Source organism: Misgurnus anguillicaudatus, chromosome 8, assembly GCF_027580225.2.
Source record: "Misgurnus anguillicaudatus chromosome 8, ASM2758022v2, whole genome shotgun sequence".
Lineage (NCBI taxonomy): Eukaryota > Metazoa > Chordata > Actinopteri > Cypriniformes > Cobitidae > Misgurnus > Misgurnus anguillicaudatus.
In genome coordinates, this window is record NC_073344.2 from 12734173 (window position 1) to 12749276 (window position 15104).

The following is a 15104-nucleotide window of genomic DNA, read 5'->3' on the forward strand; positions in this document are numbered from 1 at the left end:
TGCCGAAACATTTCCAAATCAGCTGAACCGACCGGGGGTGGAGTCGCCACTCGCCGGAGCGCGCTGCTCGTGAGAGCGCGACTGCCACTGTGTTCAGCGACCCCGACATGTGAATGGCACGAAGAGACCTCAGATACTTCTGACTCCAGAGGAGGAGAGACGGGCGAGATGCGACAGGTGACGAGAGCGCAAATCGCCTTGGCGATAGATATACGCTACAGCCGCAGTGTTGTCGGTGCGCACTACATCTTAAGCATCAAATCACGTTGACGAAACGGACGAGCGCAAGATATACAGTGCACAGCTCGAGGCAATTTATGCTAATGTCGCTGGAATGTCGAACAGACCCCCGAAGCGACGAGCCCGCCGTACGTGGCTGCCCACCCCGTGGTAGAGGCATCTTTGCCAACAATAGCATGCCTGGAGACCTCTCAGTGGCACCCGCACCCTGAGAAACGCTGGGTCTGACCACGGGGTGAAAGTGTGACGGCATCTCGATGTAATTATAATACTGCGAAAGCCGGTGAGCCACGCTCTCCTCGGGACTCGGTCATAAAGCCAACACTGAAGCGGTCTCATATGGAGCAGCCCGAGCGGTGTCACGGCCGCGGCTGCTGTCATATGCCCCAGAAGTTTCTAAAATTATTTCAGTGGAACCGCAACCCTGCCTTTAAATGTTGAGGCAAGCCAGAATTGACTGAACACGCGCTTCTATGAGACGTGTTGCTAAAACGACCAAATCCCGTTACTTTCCGAGAAAAGAGATTCTCTGCACGGGGCAAAGTTTACTCTTTCCCCAGTTGGCCTGAAGACCGAGACGAGCGAGGTGTTTAAGTACACGATCTATGTGTGTGCACAGCATCTGACGAAACTGAGCTATTATGAGCCAATACGCCAAAACGCAAACACCACTCTCTCTCTCAGGGGCTGCAGTGCGCCATCCGCAACTTTCATGAAGACACAGGAAAAGAGAGAGAGAGAGAGAAAGCCCGAACGATGAGACTTTGTACTGATATGCCCTCCCCTCGAACACAAACCGGAGAAACGGCCTGTGTTGGGGGAGTATGGAGACATGAAAGTACGCGTCATTCAGGTTGAAGGCTGCGAACCAATCCTATGGGCGGATGCATTAAAATATGCTCCTCTGCGTAAACATTTTGAACAGCATTCTGTGAATGTGAATTCTGTGAATTCTCGATTCAGTACGCGCAGATATAGGATCGGACGCAACTCGCCACTCTTCTTGGGTACAATGAAGGGCTGTAAAGCCCCGAATTTATCTCGGCTGGAGGGACCGGCTGGATCGCGTCCTTTCGCCAATAGGACAGCAATCTCCGCACGCAGTACGTGCGCATCGACAGCCTTCACCGTGGTGAAGCGAATGCCTGAATATTTGTAAGGTAGCCGGGCAAATTGAATGCGTAACCGAGACGGATCGTGCGTAAAAGCCAACGCGACGGGCTGGGAAGCTCTTCCCAGGCCCCCAGATACCGAGGGAGAGGAAATTACCGGCACGATGTGTGTACCCGTGGCGAGCGGAGACGGGGAGCTCAACGACGCGTGCTCTTTGGCCGCATTGTGAGATGTTGTGTGTAATGAAACACTCACCCGAAACCGCTGATGGATGCTGAGCAAAGGCTCCTTTGTAGATGTCCCGCTCGATACATCCGCTGGCGAAAGAGGAAGAGGAGAACTCAGGGTTTTGAGCCCGTCCGAAACTCCTATATGCCTTTGGTGATCTGGAGAAAGAAGAGGAATTCGCTCTTTGAGGTTAGTGGGTGCCTATTGAAGTCGGCGGAACACAAAACGAAACCAAGGATTCCCCACCCGGCCCTCCTCCGGGGTGGGGGGGAGAATGATGCTTTCACCATCTCCTGAAGAGCGATCCTCTCCATCTTCAGATCGCCCGACTCAGAGCCGCTAAGTTTCATTTTCCACCTCTGTAGCGGGCTGAGTGGGCGGGTGTACTGCTTACGACAGGTTCCTCAGAGCTGCCGGGATGAAGGAACAAAAAAAGCCGTAGCAGGACGCCCTCGGCGAAAAGCAGACCAATATACTGACGTAACGGAGGGGGCAGCTAGGCTCCGACGTGGCATGATGCCTCAGTCTGCTCTAAAGCGGCCGATCACTGTTGGACACTCTCAGCCGCGTCGCCGAAATGGCTGGTCTAAAATTGAACATTTAGGACGATTATTAAAGACCTACTTAATGCCCGCAAGACACAACCAGAGATGGCGTTCCTGGACCACCGGGGGTGGGCATAGCACGTCCGGCGGCCTGTGGGGTGAACCCAGTCGCACGTAGCGCCAGGTCAGAGCCACACAGGATTTTTTAGTTGCCGGACCGTGACCTCACCTGTGCAGATCCTTCAGTGCCTTAGCCTGGCGGACCTGCATCACGCCATGGCGCGCACGGCAGAGGCCGCCTCTCACAACAAGCCCGTGGGTCTGTGAGGGGAGGGAGGCTGGTCTCTTGGAGCAGCAACCTTAGCGGCCCCGCCGTCAGGAGAGGTGAGAGGTGATGGCTGAATGATCGGTTCCGGGAGGAAAACGAGTTTTCCACGACCGTGTCAACCAACATGCACCCCGGGAAGAAAGGCACAGAAGGTCGGGGCTGTTCTTGCAGTCCTGAAGTGCCAATCATCTAGGCGGGACGGTGCAGTGGGGGAGGAGCTCTCCGCTCCACGCAGACCGTCTCCGCGCTCCCGAGCGTACATGGCCGCCACTCGGGGTCGAGCACGGAAGCCCCTACCCAACCCGAAGGCGGGAGTGGGTCCGAGTCGGCGACCGAATAGACGACCCCCTCTCCGATGCTGTGACAGACATAGAATCCTCGTGAGGACTGAAAGAGGACGAGAGCGCGTAGAACACGCGCCACCCGTCTCTTACGGCACCTCTGGCTGTGGATGGGGGTGCTGAGAGTCACTGGACGAACTAGCTAACCGATTCAGCACCGTTTATACGGAGATAAGATTTCCAGAGTTTTGCCACCGCACCTTTAACGGGGCTCCGCAACGGAAAAACAGGGGTAACGTTCCCGGAGGTACGAAACCCGTCTCCGCCATCCAAGAGGTTCATGCTCTCTTAGGAGTATGAACCCTCCACGATCGCAGCCTCAGCATGCACTCTTGCGCACGAGAGAAAATGATTGTGGCCACCCGGGGACCCATACATTTGCCGCATCCAGAAACACGGACGGAAAGACATCTTTAAAAAGACGCTCCCGTCTCAGTGCAAGTGAAATGCTGTCTTTAAAAAGACGCAGAACACCGCAATACTCTTTTAGAGGAAATACTCTTTTAATGTGCTGATGTTGATGAAGCACACAGGGGAACGGCTACGCACACACTCAACTAAGAGTGAGAAAAAAGTCAAAAAATTAAAAAGAGAGGTGGAACACCCGCGAGCCTCCGCTGAAATGCCTTTGCCCAACCAAATCGAACACGCAGAGTTCTCCAAAGAGCAGAGAGTAGCTTCTCGTGAGCAGTCAGTCTGCCAGCTTTCGAAGCTAAAAAGCTGATTTGATAACTGCACCTGCCGCTCATTAAATAGCTGTGCGGCGGGGCGGCGCCGGCAGATGCAATTATCTGCATGCCAAGTTCATTGGCGTTTTAAAGGTTTCTCGAAGCAGATAGGTCACCTGCGAAGCGGTTCCCAATTCGTCGGTCACGACGTGACGTCGTAGTGACCGACTGAAAGGGAACGACTATAGTCTGATTTAAATTCAGCGTGGTTACTTTTACCTTTCCACTGTACAAGACAACACAGAAAGGGGCCGTGTGTGGTGCCAACCATCTGCAGGTGCGTAATTATCTGATCCAATTCGAGCTTTGGATGCATTAAAGAAAATAAACTTATGCGACTACACCGCATGTGACGCGGCGACCGGAAGTGATGTATTTCAGTGTGTTCCAATCAAAACTGTGGGCAAAGTTAAAATTATTAATTATTGTTTGTTTTACTTTATAAGTAAAACTTGAATAGTTTAATTTCTGGTAAGTAAATTATTAACTATGCATATTTTCGTAGATTAAAGGTTTTCTCCCATGACAGATTTACGATTAAACTACATTTTCATTACGCCACTAGGGGGCGAACTCCCGACAGTTATATCTGTATGTAATGGACAATGGAAAGGCTATTTAACTCATATATCTATAAAATATTAAAAAAGAAAACATGTAGTGCAATTTTAGTCAGTAGGAGAAGACTGGCTATATGTTGTGAGTAGTTGACATGTAACAATTAATGAAAGTAAACAGTTATAAACAAAATATGTTTAGGAGTGTTGATCTCTTACACTTTTACTATTAACATTTGGCTCTTATATGTTAAACTGCAATTGTTTTTAAATATTAATAAAGAAAATATGAGTTTTCATTAATTAAAAGGCTTTTAAATTTCAATTTTTTTTGAAAATGCATGTTTTTAATGTTTTTTTTTTTCAAATATACTACAACAAAAGTAACAAAAACGACAACAACACACACACATATATGGTAAAAGTAAAAAATATATCAAAAGTAAAAATAGGGGTAAATGTTTGGCCCGCGTCATATTTACAATTTTAAAATCTGGCCCTCGAAGAAAAGTAGTTGAAGACCCCTGCCGTAGGCTATATAGATATTGTTAGAAGCGTTAAAAAAACTGACGTCATCTCCCCCATGAATTAGTGCACGTCGAGAGGTTAAACAAAAAACAACACTTAAAAACGTGCATTTGAAGTACAACGCATAACACTGGGGATTCAAACGACCTCCAAATTAAAATTAGTATATAAAGATAAAGCTTTATTTTTTGGGTGAACTATCCCTTTAAGAAGAAGAGGGACACGTGGAACAGGGATTAAAGATTGATGCTAATTTATCAGCCCAATTCAGTTTCTGGTTGCTAGCTGAATCATGTTCTATAGAGCCATTAAAATCAAATTATATGGCGCTCGAGAGCCATTTTTGCAGTGAATACTATGAAGTTGGCTATTTCAGTTTCACACAATTAGACTGATGAGGAAAGCTGATTTCTCATGTGGACAAAAATCAAGCAGTACTCACAGCAGCTTTGATAATCACAGTCAGCTATCACAAGTATTCATATTTCTGAAGAACCATGTAAGTGCAGTTATTTCCAGTACAAATCTATTACAACAAATCTTACAACGTTGTCCTGTGCAAAAATTTTTTTTTGCCTAATTAGCTATCTAAATATTTTGATCATCTCACACTGACCATTTCTAACCATTTTCTAACAACACTGCACTCCTTCGGAGGTTGTGTGGTTAAGGACAAGCTTGAATAGTTTGGTGAATGAAGTGCTCACTGACTTTAAACCGACAGGCGGATGTTGGCTGACAGCTGCTTTTCGTATTTGATAAGGTACCTCCCCAGTAATCTTTCACGCCAGCATCAGGAAAGAAGATTTTCCCCATCCAAAATTGGCTTGCGTCTTTATTTTTATAGTGCATGCTTTGGCTTGTTCTTAGCACCACTGTTGGGGTTGGTTGAACAAGAGGGACCCATGAAAACTCCTGGAAATACACAATTTAAAATTCCCATCTTTGCTTATGTGCACATGAGTCATGTTTTTTAACAAGCATAACCGAGTGTGGAAATTCATGCAGGTCTAAAGCTAGTCTTTTTAGAGGGAATCACAATGCACATACGGAGACTTCACCAGCAAGTAACCTAAGTAGCGACATAAAGTAAAACTTAAAAAATAAAAACATCCACTTCACTCTTGTAAGAGTCCTCTAAAACGGTCCATGTGGCAGAACAGCAAAAAACTACCACAAAGTAATAAAATATTTACGATTTATATGCTGGTTGCAAAAAAAACCTATTTCATCAGAAAACACTGGCAATGCTACTTTTAAATGGCCGTCAAGGGAGAAAGATTTCGATCCAGGTGGTGTACTTTCATGCTAAGCAGCCAAGCCTTAACCCCTTGTGAATACCTCTCTGCCAGAACCCCCGTGTTATTATCCCCTTTTCACACAAATTGTTTGGTCCCAGGATGTTGCAGTTTACACCAAAATATGGATAATAAATCCACTTGCAGTTCAAAATGTGCATAATTTCTTAACCCAGCAGGGAATAAAAAGTGCGCTGCTTAAAAGTCGAGCATACATGAAATTAACGTCCACATTTCTTCAACAAAGTTGTTTAAAACACCTTACCATCTATTTTCCAAATCGTCCTTAGCACACTCTCTGTGAAACCTAATTACGGCTCTTCAAGACGCAGGTTGTGACTCTTGCCCAGTTCTAATGCAATGTTGTTTGGTTATAGGGTTCCCGTATTAGCCAGGATGTCCCGTATTTTGAGCCTAATTTATTTGTCCTGTATGAGACGTCCCGCGTGCTATGCTGATCTAGCCAGTGACTGACACAACAAGCTTGTTCGACTTCATGTGGTGCCACAACAACCGATTTGAGAGCGATTTGAGAGCGATTTGAGAAATCATACAGAGGAGACTGCTATCGAAATACTCTGATGTCATTCACCTGTCAATTGTTGCGGCGCCACGAGCAGTAAGCAGCAGTGCTAATCATGACACTTGATAATGATCTCCAACACCTTTCATCCAATCACAGACCGCCTCCAGCACAATCAGTATTCGTTTAAGAGGGTCAAATAATACGATTTCATAACATTTCCTGACAACCATTAAACGTCATTTATTTAGAATGCACTATGCGCAAAACATAATGGTGGCCTTCACAGGCTAAGCCCCGGCACACAGGCTGAAGGTCTCGCTCTGGGGTGCGTTTCCCAAAAGCATTGTTGCTAACTTGTTAGAAACTTAGTTGGTTGGCAATGGGAAATTGCATTGCAACCAACAAAGTTGCTAACTTAGTTAGCAACGACGCTTTTGGGAAACGCACCCCTGCTCTTGCCAGTGTATCCGCTCGCTGTGGAGTTGCGTGCTGCCCTGTCTTTTCTCTGCCCTGTCTATGAGGCGCCGAACTCTGCAAGCAACAGTGCGTGAGAGAGACCGACACACTGCGTCCCAAACCACCTACTTCCATACTATATAGTAGGCAAAGAGTAGGAGAAGTAGTGTTTTTCGCCTACTATATAGTATGGAAGTATGCTGTTTGGAACGCAGTGCGAGTGTGTTCACTCCGCTCCGCGCTTAACCGAATATTTTTCTTTTATTAAAAGTCTCTGCGTCAAGCGACACAACGAATCGATTATGAAATTCGTTGCCAACTCTTTTAGTAATCGATTTTTATCTATTTAATCGATTCGTTGTTGCAGCCCTACTTTAAAGTTTGATCAATTGTGCATAATGACATATGCAACAAATGGATACAGGGTGTCAAACTCATAGATTTGCATCATTACATGTTAAAAATGTTGAAAAATAATAAAAATATATTTTATGTGTTTCTAGTAGAAGGCAACTAAAAGTATTCCAGTAAAGCATACAGGTCTTCATAGTCGAGGTACTTCTTAATTGGTTTTAATAATTATGAATTAAAATGTCAGATGGACAGCCAGGTTATGGCAGTGTACTGGTTAACTAGGGACCAATAATGGGATTTCAGTGTCTCTCCCACAGGTATCACAGCGTATCGATCCAGAGGCATTATAAAGAGGTGGAGACGGCTCACTCACAGCAAAATAAATGGAAGAAATGGCAACGCTCAATATTGCAGCTATAGAAATGGAAGTCCCGCCTCTTAGTTAAAATCAGCTTTTTTGATTCCGGTCTCTTCTATTTCTTAAGTTTAGGATGCACAAGAGCCTCAAAATAGCTATTTAGCATGAATCAATTTTGTCAGATTTAAAAAAAAATACAAAATAGCTGCCCTGGGGCTTTAATTAGATGGCAGCAGACTTAAAGGGACAGTTGACCCAAAAATTATAATTCTGTCATCATTTATTCACTCTCATGGTACAAACCTGTATACATTTCTTTGTTCTGATGAACACTAAGGAAGATATTTTGAGGACTGTACGTAACCAAACCTTTCGTGAACCCCATTAACTTCCATAGTATTTTATTTTCCTACTATGGGGCTCAAGAATGGTTTGGTTGCAAACATTTTTTTTTTTTTTAATATCTTCCTTCATGTTCATCAGAACAAATAAATGAATACAGCTTTGTAACAACATACGACTGAGTAAATGATGACAGAATTTCACTGTTCCCAGTGCGCACCTAGAAAATAATAGAAAATGATTTGTTTTCATTATTTGTTCACTGTAAAAAATACTTTGCTGCCTTAAAAATTTTTGTTGAATCAACTCGGATTTACAAGTCTTTTTTTTTTCTTTTTTTCGGATTTACAAGTCATCAGTGTTGTTTTCGTCAACGATGATGACAACGAAATGATTTCATTGACGCACCTATTTTTTATGACGCTAACGCGACGATGACTAGCTAAAAATGTCTCTAAGGTGACGAACACATGACGAGACGCTTTCGAGTTTTCGTTGACGGGACGGAACAAAAATTATTATAAGTCTGATGTTCAAAATGCATGTAATTTCTGCCTATTTTGTGTGAAATCTGTCTGTTTTTAGCTAAAAAGTATCAGCAATGCTGCCGCTTCCTATCCTTGTTTTGGGTCAACTCTCGCTGCGTCCCAAACCGCCTACTTCCATACTATATAGTAGACAAAGAGTACGAGAAGTAGTGCTTTTTGCCTACTATATAGTATGGAAGTATGCAGTTTGGGACGCAGCGACAGTCTCACTCACGCCCACCACCCGGCTACCGCCATGCCGCGCACGCGCACCCGATTTCAAACAACAACAAAAACAACACACCTGCGGGTGTGGTGAGTTCGAAGGACCGTGGTGGTGACGCCAATAAACGGAAACGATGAGACTTTTTTATGGACATACTTTCAGTATAATCCATCAAAAAGAAAAACGGAATGCATATTGGGAGACGATGGTAAATGTGGCCACAAAATAGGTGGGAAGAATACCACCAACCTCAAGCGCCACCTGAAGGCTCATCACGCTAATATTTTTTTAAAGGTAACTAACAAGTCACACTGTTAACATATCATATACATTCAATTTTACTCGACATTCGGCTTGTGACAAATTTCATGGTAAGCTTAATGTATCTAATTGTCAAACATAAGCCCATTTCCAATACTTTTTGTGGTGTATTTAAATACACTGCAAAAAATGACTTAGTATTTTCGTCTTGTTTTCAGTAGAAATATCTAAAAATTCATCAAGATGTATTTTCTTGATGAGCAAAATGATAAAATAATACTAGTTTTTAGACAAAAAATATACAATTTAAGTGAATTTGTGCTTAAAACAAGCAAAAAATATCTGCCAATGGAGTGAGAAATTTTTACTTGAATTAAGTGTTTAAGAAAAAAGAAATCTTATTTCACAATTTTTTTCTCACCCCATTGGCAGAAAATTTTGCTTGTTTTAAGGACAATTTCCCTTAAATTGTATATTATTTGTCTTAAAACTAGAGTTTTTTACTTAGGTCATTTTGCTCATCAAGAAAAAGCATCTTAATTTAAGAATGTTTAGATATTTCTACTGAAAACAAGACAAAAATACTAAGTAAGAAAGTCTTTTTTTGCAGTGTAACAAGGCAAGGCACTTTTTATCCTAAATTAATTTGTTAAAGAATATTTTTTTTACTAAAATTGACTTAACCTTGACTAAAACTTTTTTGCGTTTTCGTCGAGTAAAACTTGACTAAAACTATCAAGTTTATAAGTGACTAAAATGTGACTAAAACTAAAAAAGCATTTTCGTCCAAAAGACTAAGACTAAAACTAAAAGGGCTGCCAAAAACAACACTGCAAGTCATTTCAACTTATTATTATTTATCTTGACTAGAGATGAGTTGTTATAACTACAGGTGAGTTGTTATAACTTATAAAATTAAGTTGACTTTTCGCAACTATATTTTATCTCTGTTGACATGACTTGTAAATTTGAGTTGATTTAACAAAAAATGTTAAGGCAGCAAAGTATTTTTATAGTGTTTGTAGTTCATTGAAGCAATAAAAATAATAACATAACTACAAACAACATATTTTACATACCCAAAAACAACATATATTGTGTATTACTGTGCATGCCAAGTCCATGTATTGCCATGTACTCAAATATGTTTTAGAGTAAAGCAACTGGGATGAGCCACAGTCTCTTCCCGGAGATGAGCGGGCCAAAAGAAAGGAAGTATAAGCTGAGGATGAAATGGTTTCTCAAGCGAAAGAGCCAATATCTGGGCTTAACAGGTTGTGGCCAGACTTGGAGAACGTGTTTATTTTCACCTTTTCTATAGGGACAAGGACTCAGAACAAAGACGGATCCCGCCCTTTGCCTGCATCTGCAGGGTATTGAGATGGTGATGGCCTGCTGCGATGACTAATCCTGTATTCTTTCCTATAATTGTTACCCATAATCCAAAGCATTTTACATGGCACATGAAGAATTAGATGCAGTTAAAAGCAACCTGCTGCGTTGGGGGAAATGGTCTCTGTCTATCCTGTCTCGGCCTTTAATTTATTTTGTAAATGTTGTGCCACTGGAGGGGGGCAAGCAGGATGTGGTGGTAATAGACTCAATCTCAGGCGGCACACACGTAGACCGCCCAAGGTCCCTATATTGACTGTCTGATGCATACTAAACAAAACTAAACAGCACTTGCTCTGTCTGTCAAGCATTTATCTGATTGGCTGGTGATGAAATATGAAAATATGGATTTGCACTGTAGTTGGTCACTCAATCAGAGGCCACTTTTTGTCTAAGTAGGTGGTTCCTGGACAAAAAAGCTGCAGACCAGACCTTGATTTTTCCACAGACTCCTGTACTGTCTTTCTCTGTTAATGTATATTCAGTTTATACCAGACTCAGTTTTAGACATTATAACAACAAACCAGATGAAGACCCTTTAAGACAACAATCAGTGCATGATTAAATTTGTTAGGTAGCATAATTATGGAGGTGCTCAGTGGGAATTCTGGTGACACAAACAACAAGAGATAAAGAGAGTTTGCCCCTGTTTGACAATGGTTTGGCACATCCTGTGCATATTAATTATTAAGGTCGATTTCCTCATCTACCATCACAGCATAAACTTTAATAATGATGGCCAGATTTAATTGCAGGTAAATGACACACTGTATTTCCTGTCCATTAAAATAGAAGGAGGTTTGGTAGATAATTATCTTATATTTATGCACATGAACAGATCCACTTGCTAGTTAAAAAGTTAGGAATAGAAAAAACAGCAAACTAGCGCTGCATGTTAGTGACCATATCCAAAACCTTTTCAATAAGGTTCAAAAAGGTACTACTTCCTGCCTGTATTTTCTTATCTTTAGTCGTGTTTAGTTTGATTGCGCATTCAATTCCTTTAATTAGATTTCTTGCACATAGTTCCATTTAAAATTAAGACAACAATACATCCACATTTATATTTCTAAGGCTTGGTAATTTATACAGTCTGTTAAAGCAAAAAACTATAAAAAGTGACAACTGATTAATTAGCTCTTGCCTATATCAGAGTGCAAAAAGTGCACTTGTGACTGATAAAGTAGAAAATATTTATACTGCCTAATACTACATTACGCTAAATAATACTACACACAAATAGAAAAACAACTTTTCTAATTTCTGGAAACTTGGACCTATACCACACCATTCCGATAAGATAAACAATGTTACATTGTTTTCAAGTTTGTCACGTTAAAGCAAGTATGTGAGAGTCCTTAGCTAAGCCTTAAACAATGTATAGAGTGAACTATATTAGGGTAACCTGAAAAGTTGAAGCTTCGATAGGAGAAGCCTGATTAGACCACCTAACTTACAGTCGATTCGTCGCAGACGTGTTATAAAATAAGTATCATTCAATTTTGGCTATATAGGGGGGCACATTATCTGATTTTATATGTAACAGCTTTCTCCCAATAATATACAGCCTATTATCATTATTATATTACTATTCAAATAATATGTGAAAAAGTAGCTTTCAATATATATTTATAAAGTGGATTAATAAATCCAACAACCCCTGTGAGAGGGCTACACGTCCATATGGTCCATATGAGGTTTGCAGGTTAATAAACCATTGTGAAGCCGTTTGTTTCTGCAGTTAAAAAGACAAAGCTGGCAATTTAGGCTATACTTTCATTATTTTAATAATTTCTTTATTTTTATTTTATTTATAGATCACTCAGGGTTACCGGATTTAACTATTTGTTGCATGTGTTTTGTTCCCCTGCACACATTTTGCACACATTTGGTCTGCACCTTGTTAGTTGACTCTGACCTTATTTTATTTTATGTTTTATTTTATTTATTATGAAGGTAAATTATGATCTAGTTTAATTCTGTAAATTTTCTAGTTTAATTTTAGCCGAACGCGCTAGGTGCTCTGTGTGTCATATTTAAGATCATATTTAGGATTTCATCAAACTAAACATAAAAAAAACTTTTTTTTCGACAGGTACAAGTTTTAAAATGTATTTAAAAAACAGTATGCTTATTTTGTCAAAAGTTGAGCTATAAAACAGATAAGGTGTTTCTTTTAATTTCGGTGGTGACACAACAAATATCTGCACCGAAACTATATTTGACGCGATTGTCTCTCTTTGTGATTTAATATTATGGTCTGTGTTCACTTTCAAATTATAGAAAAGAGATTCCTGAAAAAATGATATAAGAATCATCAAGTGTTTCTGTACCCAAAATGGAATACAGAGATTTCTGTGCAAAATAATAAAGTGTGTATAAAATCATTAATTTCAGTATTTTTCTTGTTATAAATTAACATTTAAGGAATTGTATATAAAGCTTAGTTTTTATCATTTACAGTAAATTAAATAAGTTCACTGAACTGGCTTCCCAGGCAGGATCACATTTGTTATTTTTTAGGTTTAGTTAACGAAAATGTTTTTGTTGTGTGATGTTTTGTACATTGTGGCTTAAAAATGTTATGAGAAATCATTTAACAAAATGTTTATAGCCTTCTGCCTTTTGTTGACTACCTGGTCTGGTCCTCCTCCCAACCCATGCACACACACATCGATGAATCGACTATCAGTCCACTATAGGCGAGATTCAACAATTCGAATATGTAAACGCATAGTCTGGGAACAATATGAATCTCGGCAGAATGACACTACAACAGCATTTACCAAATCGATTTCACTCCCCAGCACAACCAAACCTTCATAGTGTGCAAGATTTATACATTTATTGTGGCTTCTGCCTAGGTCTTTATTCATTCATTCATTTTTTTTTTTAAACTCTCCACATCAGGTAATACGCCAGTGACCCAACGCAGAACACAAACAGTCGGACTGTAGCATGATAGCAACTAAAGCCTTGGGGAGGGTGTTGAGTACTGAACATTATAAGATTTTATTAAGATCTTCGCTATGCTTACAATATGAAAAACAAGCAAAAGAATATTTATTTCTTTTAATAAATGATAACATTTTTTATATTTTGTTGTATAAAATGGCTTATTTGTTGTGTAAAACCATTTTAAAGTGGAAAGTGTAAAAAGTGCCAGCTGTAAAAAGAAAATGAAACTGTCGTTGGCAAAAAAATAAAGCGACACCGTTTCATCTCATGAAATTCGTGCAATAAACAAATAAAAAGTTAAGTGAATTTATGATAACTATATATGTATATATTGCGTCAGATGCATAACATTTTCATTTTTGTTAAGTGACTTCCATTCATGCCATTATGAATGCTAAATTCCTCTGAGAAATTATTTTTTGTTGCCTCCTTTGGCTAAATATGCAAATAATGCATGTGATTATGCATGCATTGAATTATTTTACAGAGGGCATGACCTCGGCTCCATTTAAATGCCAGTCTAAGAAAGATGTCGTGTCTGACAGTCATGCCCTAAACTTGTGTAAAGACCTTGGAAAGTTTTAATACTCTTAAATATTATCGTCTCCTGTGAATATCGAGTTAACTCTTCTGAGATACATCTCCCCAAAGGCTTTAAAACAACTCTAACAGTCAGTGTTATGTGACATATCAATCGATAGTTACTGTTTTCTCAGCTCTTTGTTTGGAATCTAGTCATTATCCAACCATCCTTTCTCTCTCTCCCTGTCTTTCTGAGCCCCGGACTTTAATAATTGGAAGTGAAAACACACTTATATTTTCAAGGATGAATATGATGTATTGTGATTTAAAGACTAAATTGAGCTAGAGAGGAATCTATCATCCAAAGATCTGTTGCTGTTGTCTATATTTTCAATATGATATCTATCGATATGGACGTGAATGTGGAATAAAGGAGCTGTTTTTTATTTTGTAACATTAGATTTAGCTATTTTTTTCTAATAATACTGCAAGTGCCAACTACTGCACAAAAACCAAGATTGCTGCCTCTTTCTGTGCTCTTGTTCCATTATCTCTGTTTTTGTGTCTTCCTCTCTATTTCCCCTGAAGCTTTTCTGAGCCGCATGGGTGCTGAAACTTAAGAATTGAACTCACATCTCAAAGGGAAAGTTAGTGGCCCTGCTTTCACACCAAACCCATGTGTCACCTTTGGCACTGAACTGAGATCGTGTGCAAGTTAAAGAGGAATAGTTTATACTGTTCAACTGTATGGGTGTTTTACTCACCATATTTATTGATGACACAGGTCCAATGCTGTTTACGTAGATATCAACATCAATGACTGTCGGTTTAACTGAAAAAAATAGATAGAGAGAGAGAGACGATGGTTAAAGAGACAACAATGCTTAAAACAAATGGTTTCAACTAGGGCTGTCAAAAGATTAATCGCGATTGATCGCATCCAGAATAGAAGTTTGTGTTTACATAACATATGTGTGTGTACTGTGTCCAAACATTATGTATATATAAATACCGACACATTCAGGTATATATTTAAGAAATATTTGCATTTAAATACTGTATATACATTTATATAATTTATATTATATATGAATATAAATATTTTATATATAAATATAATAATTTTTTCTTAAATATATACATAATTGGGTGTGTTTTTATATATGAATAATAATTATACACCATACACACACATTTGTTATGTTAACACAAACTTTTATTTTGGATGCGATTAATCGCGATTAATCTTTTGACAGCCCTAGTTCAACAAATACAT

At 40.0% G+C, this 15104-nt stretch overlaps 1 protein-coding gene across 3 annotated transcripts in view; it reads right to left on the bottom strand.

The window, feature by feature from the left end:
• The window catches only part of gabrg3 (gamma-aminobutyric acid type A receptor subunit gamma3), a 189260-nt gene that overhangs the window by 125154 nt on the left and 49002 nt on the right, over positions 1-15104 (bottom strand). For all 3 annotated transcript variants that reach the window (XM_055214370.2, XM_055214368.2, XM_055214369.2), the window contains exon 3: positions 14593-14660. In XM_055214370.2, coding sequence (XP_055070345.1) covers positions 14593-14660 — 68 coding nt within the window. The remainder of the gene's footprint in view (positions 1-14592; positions 14661-15104) is intronic.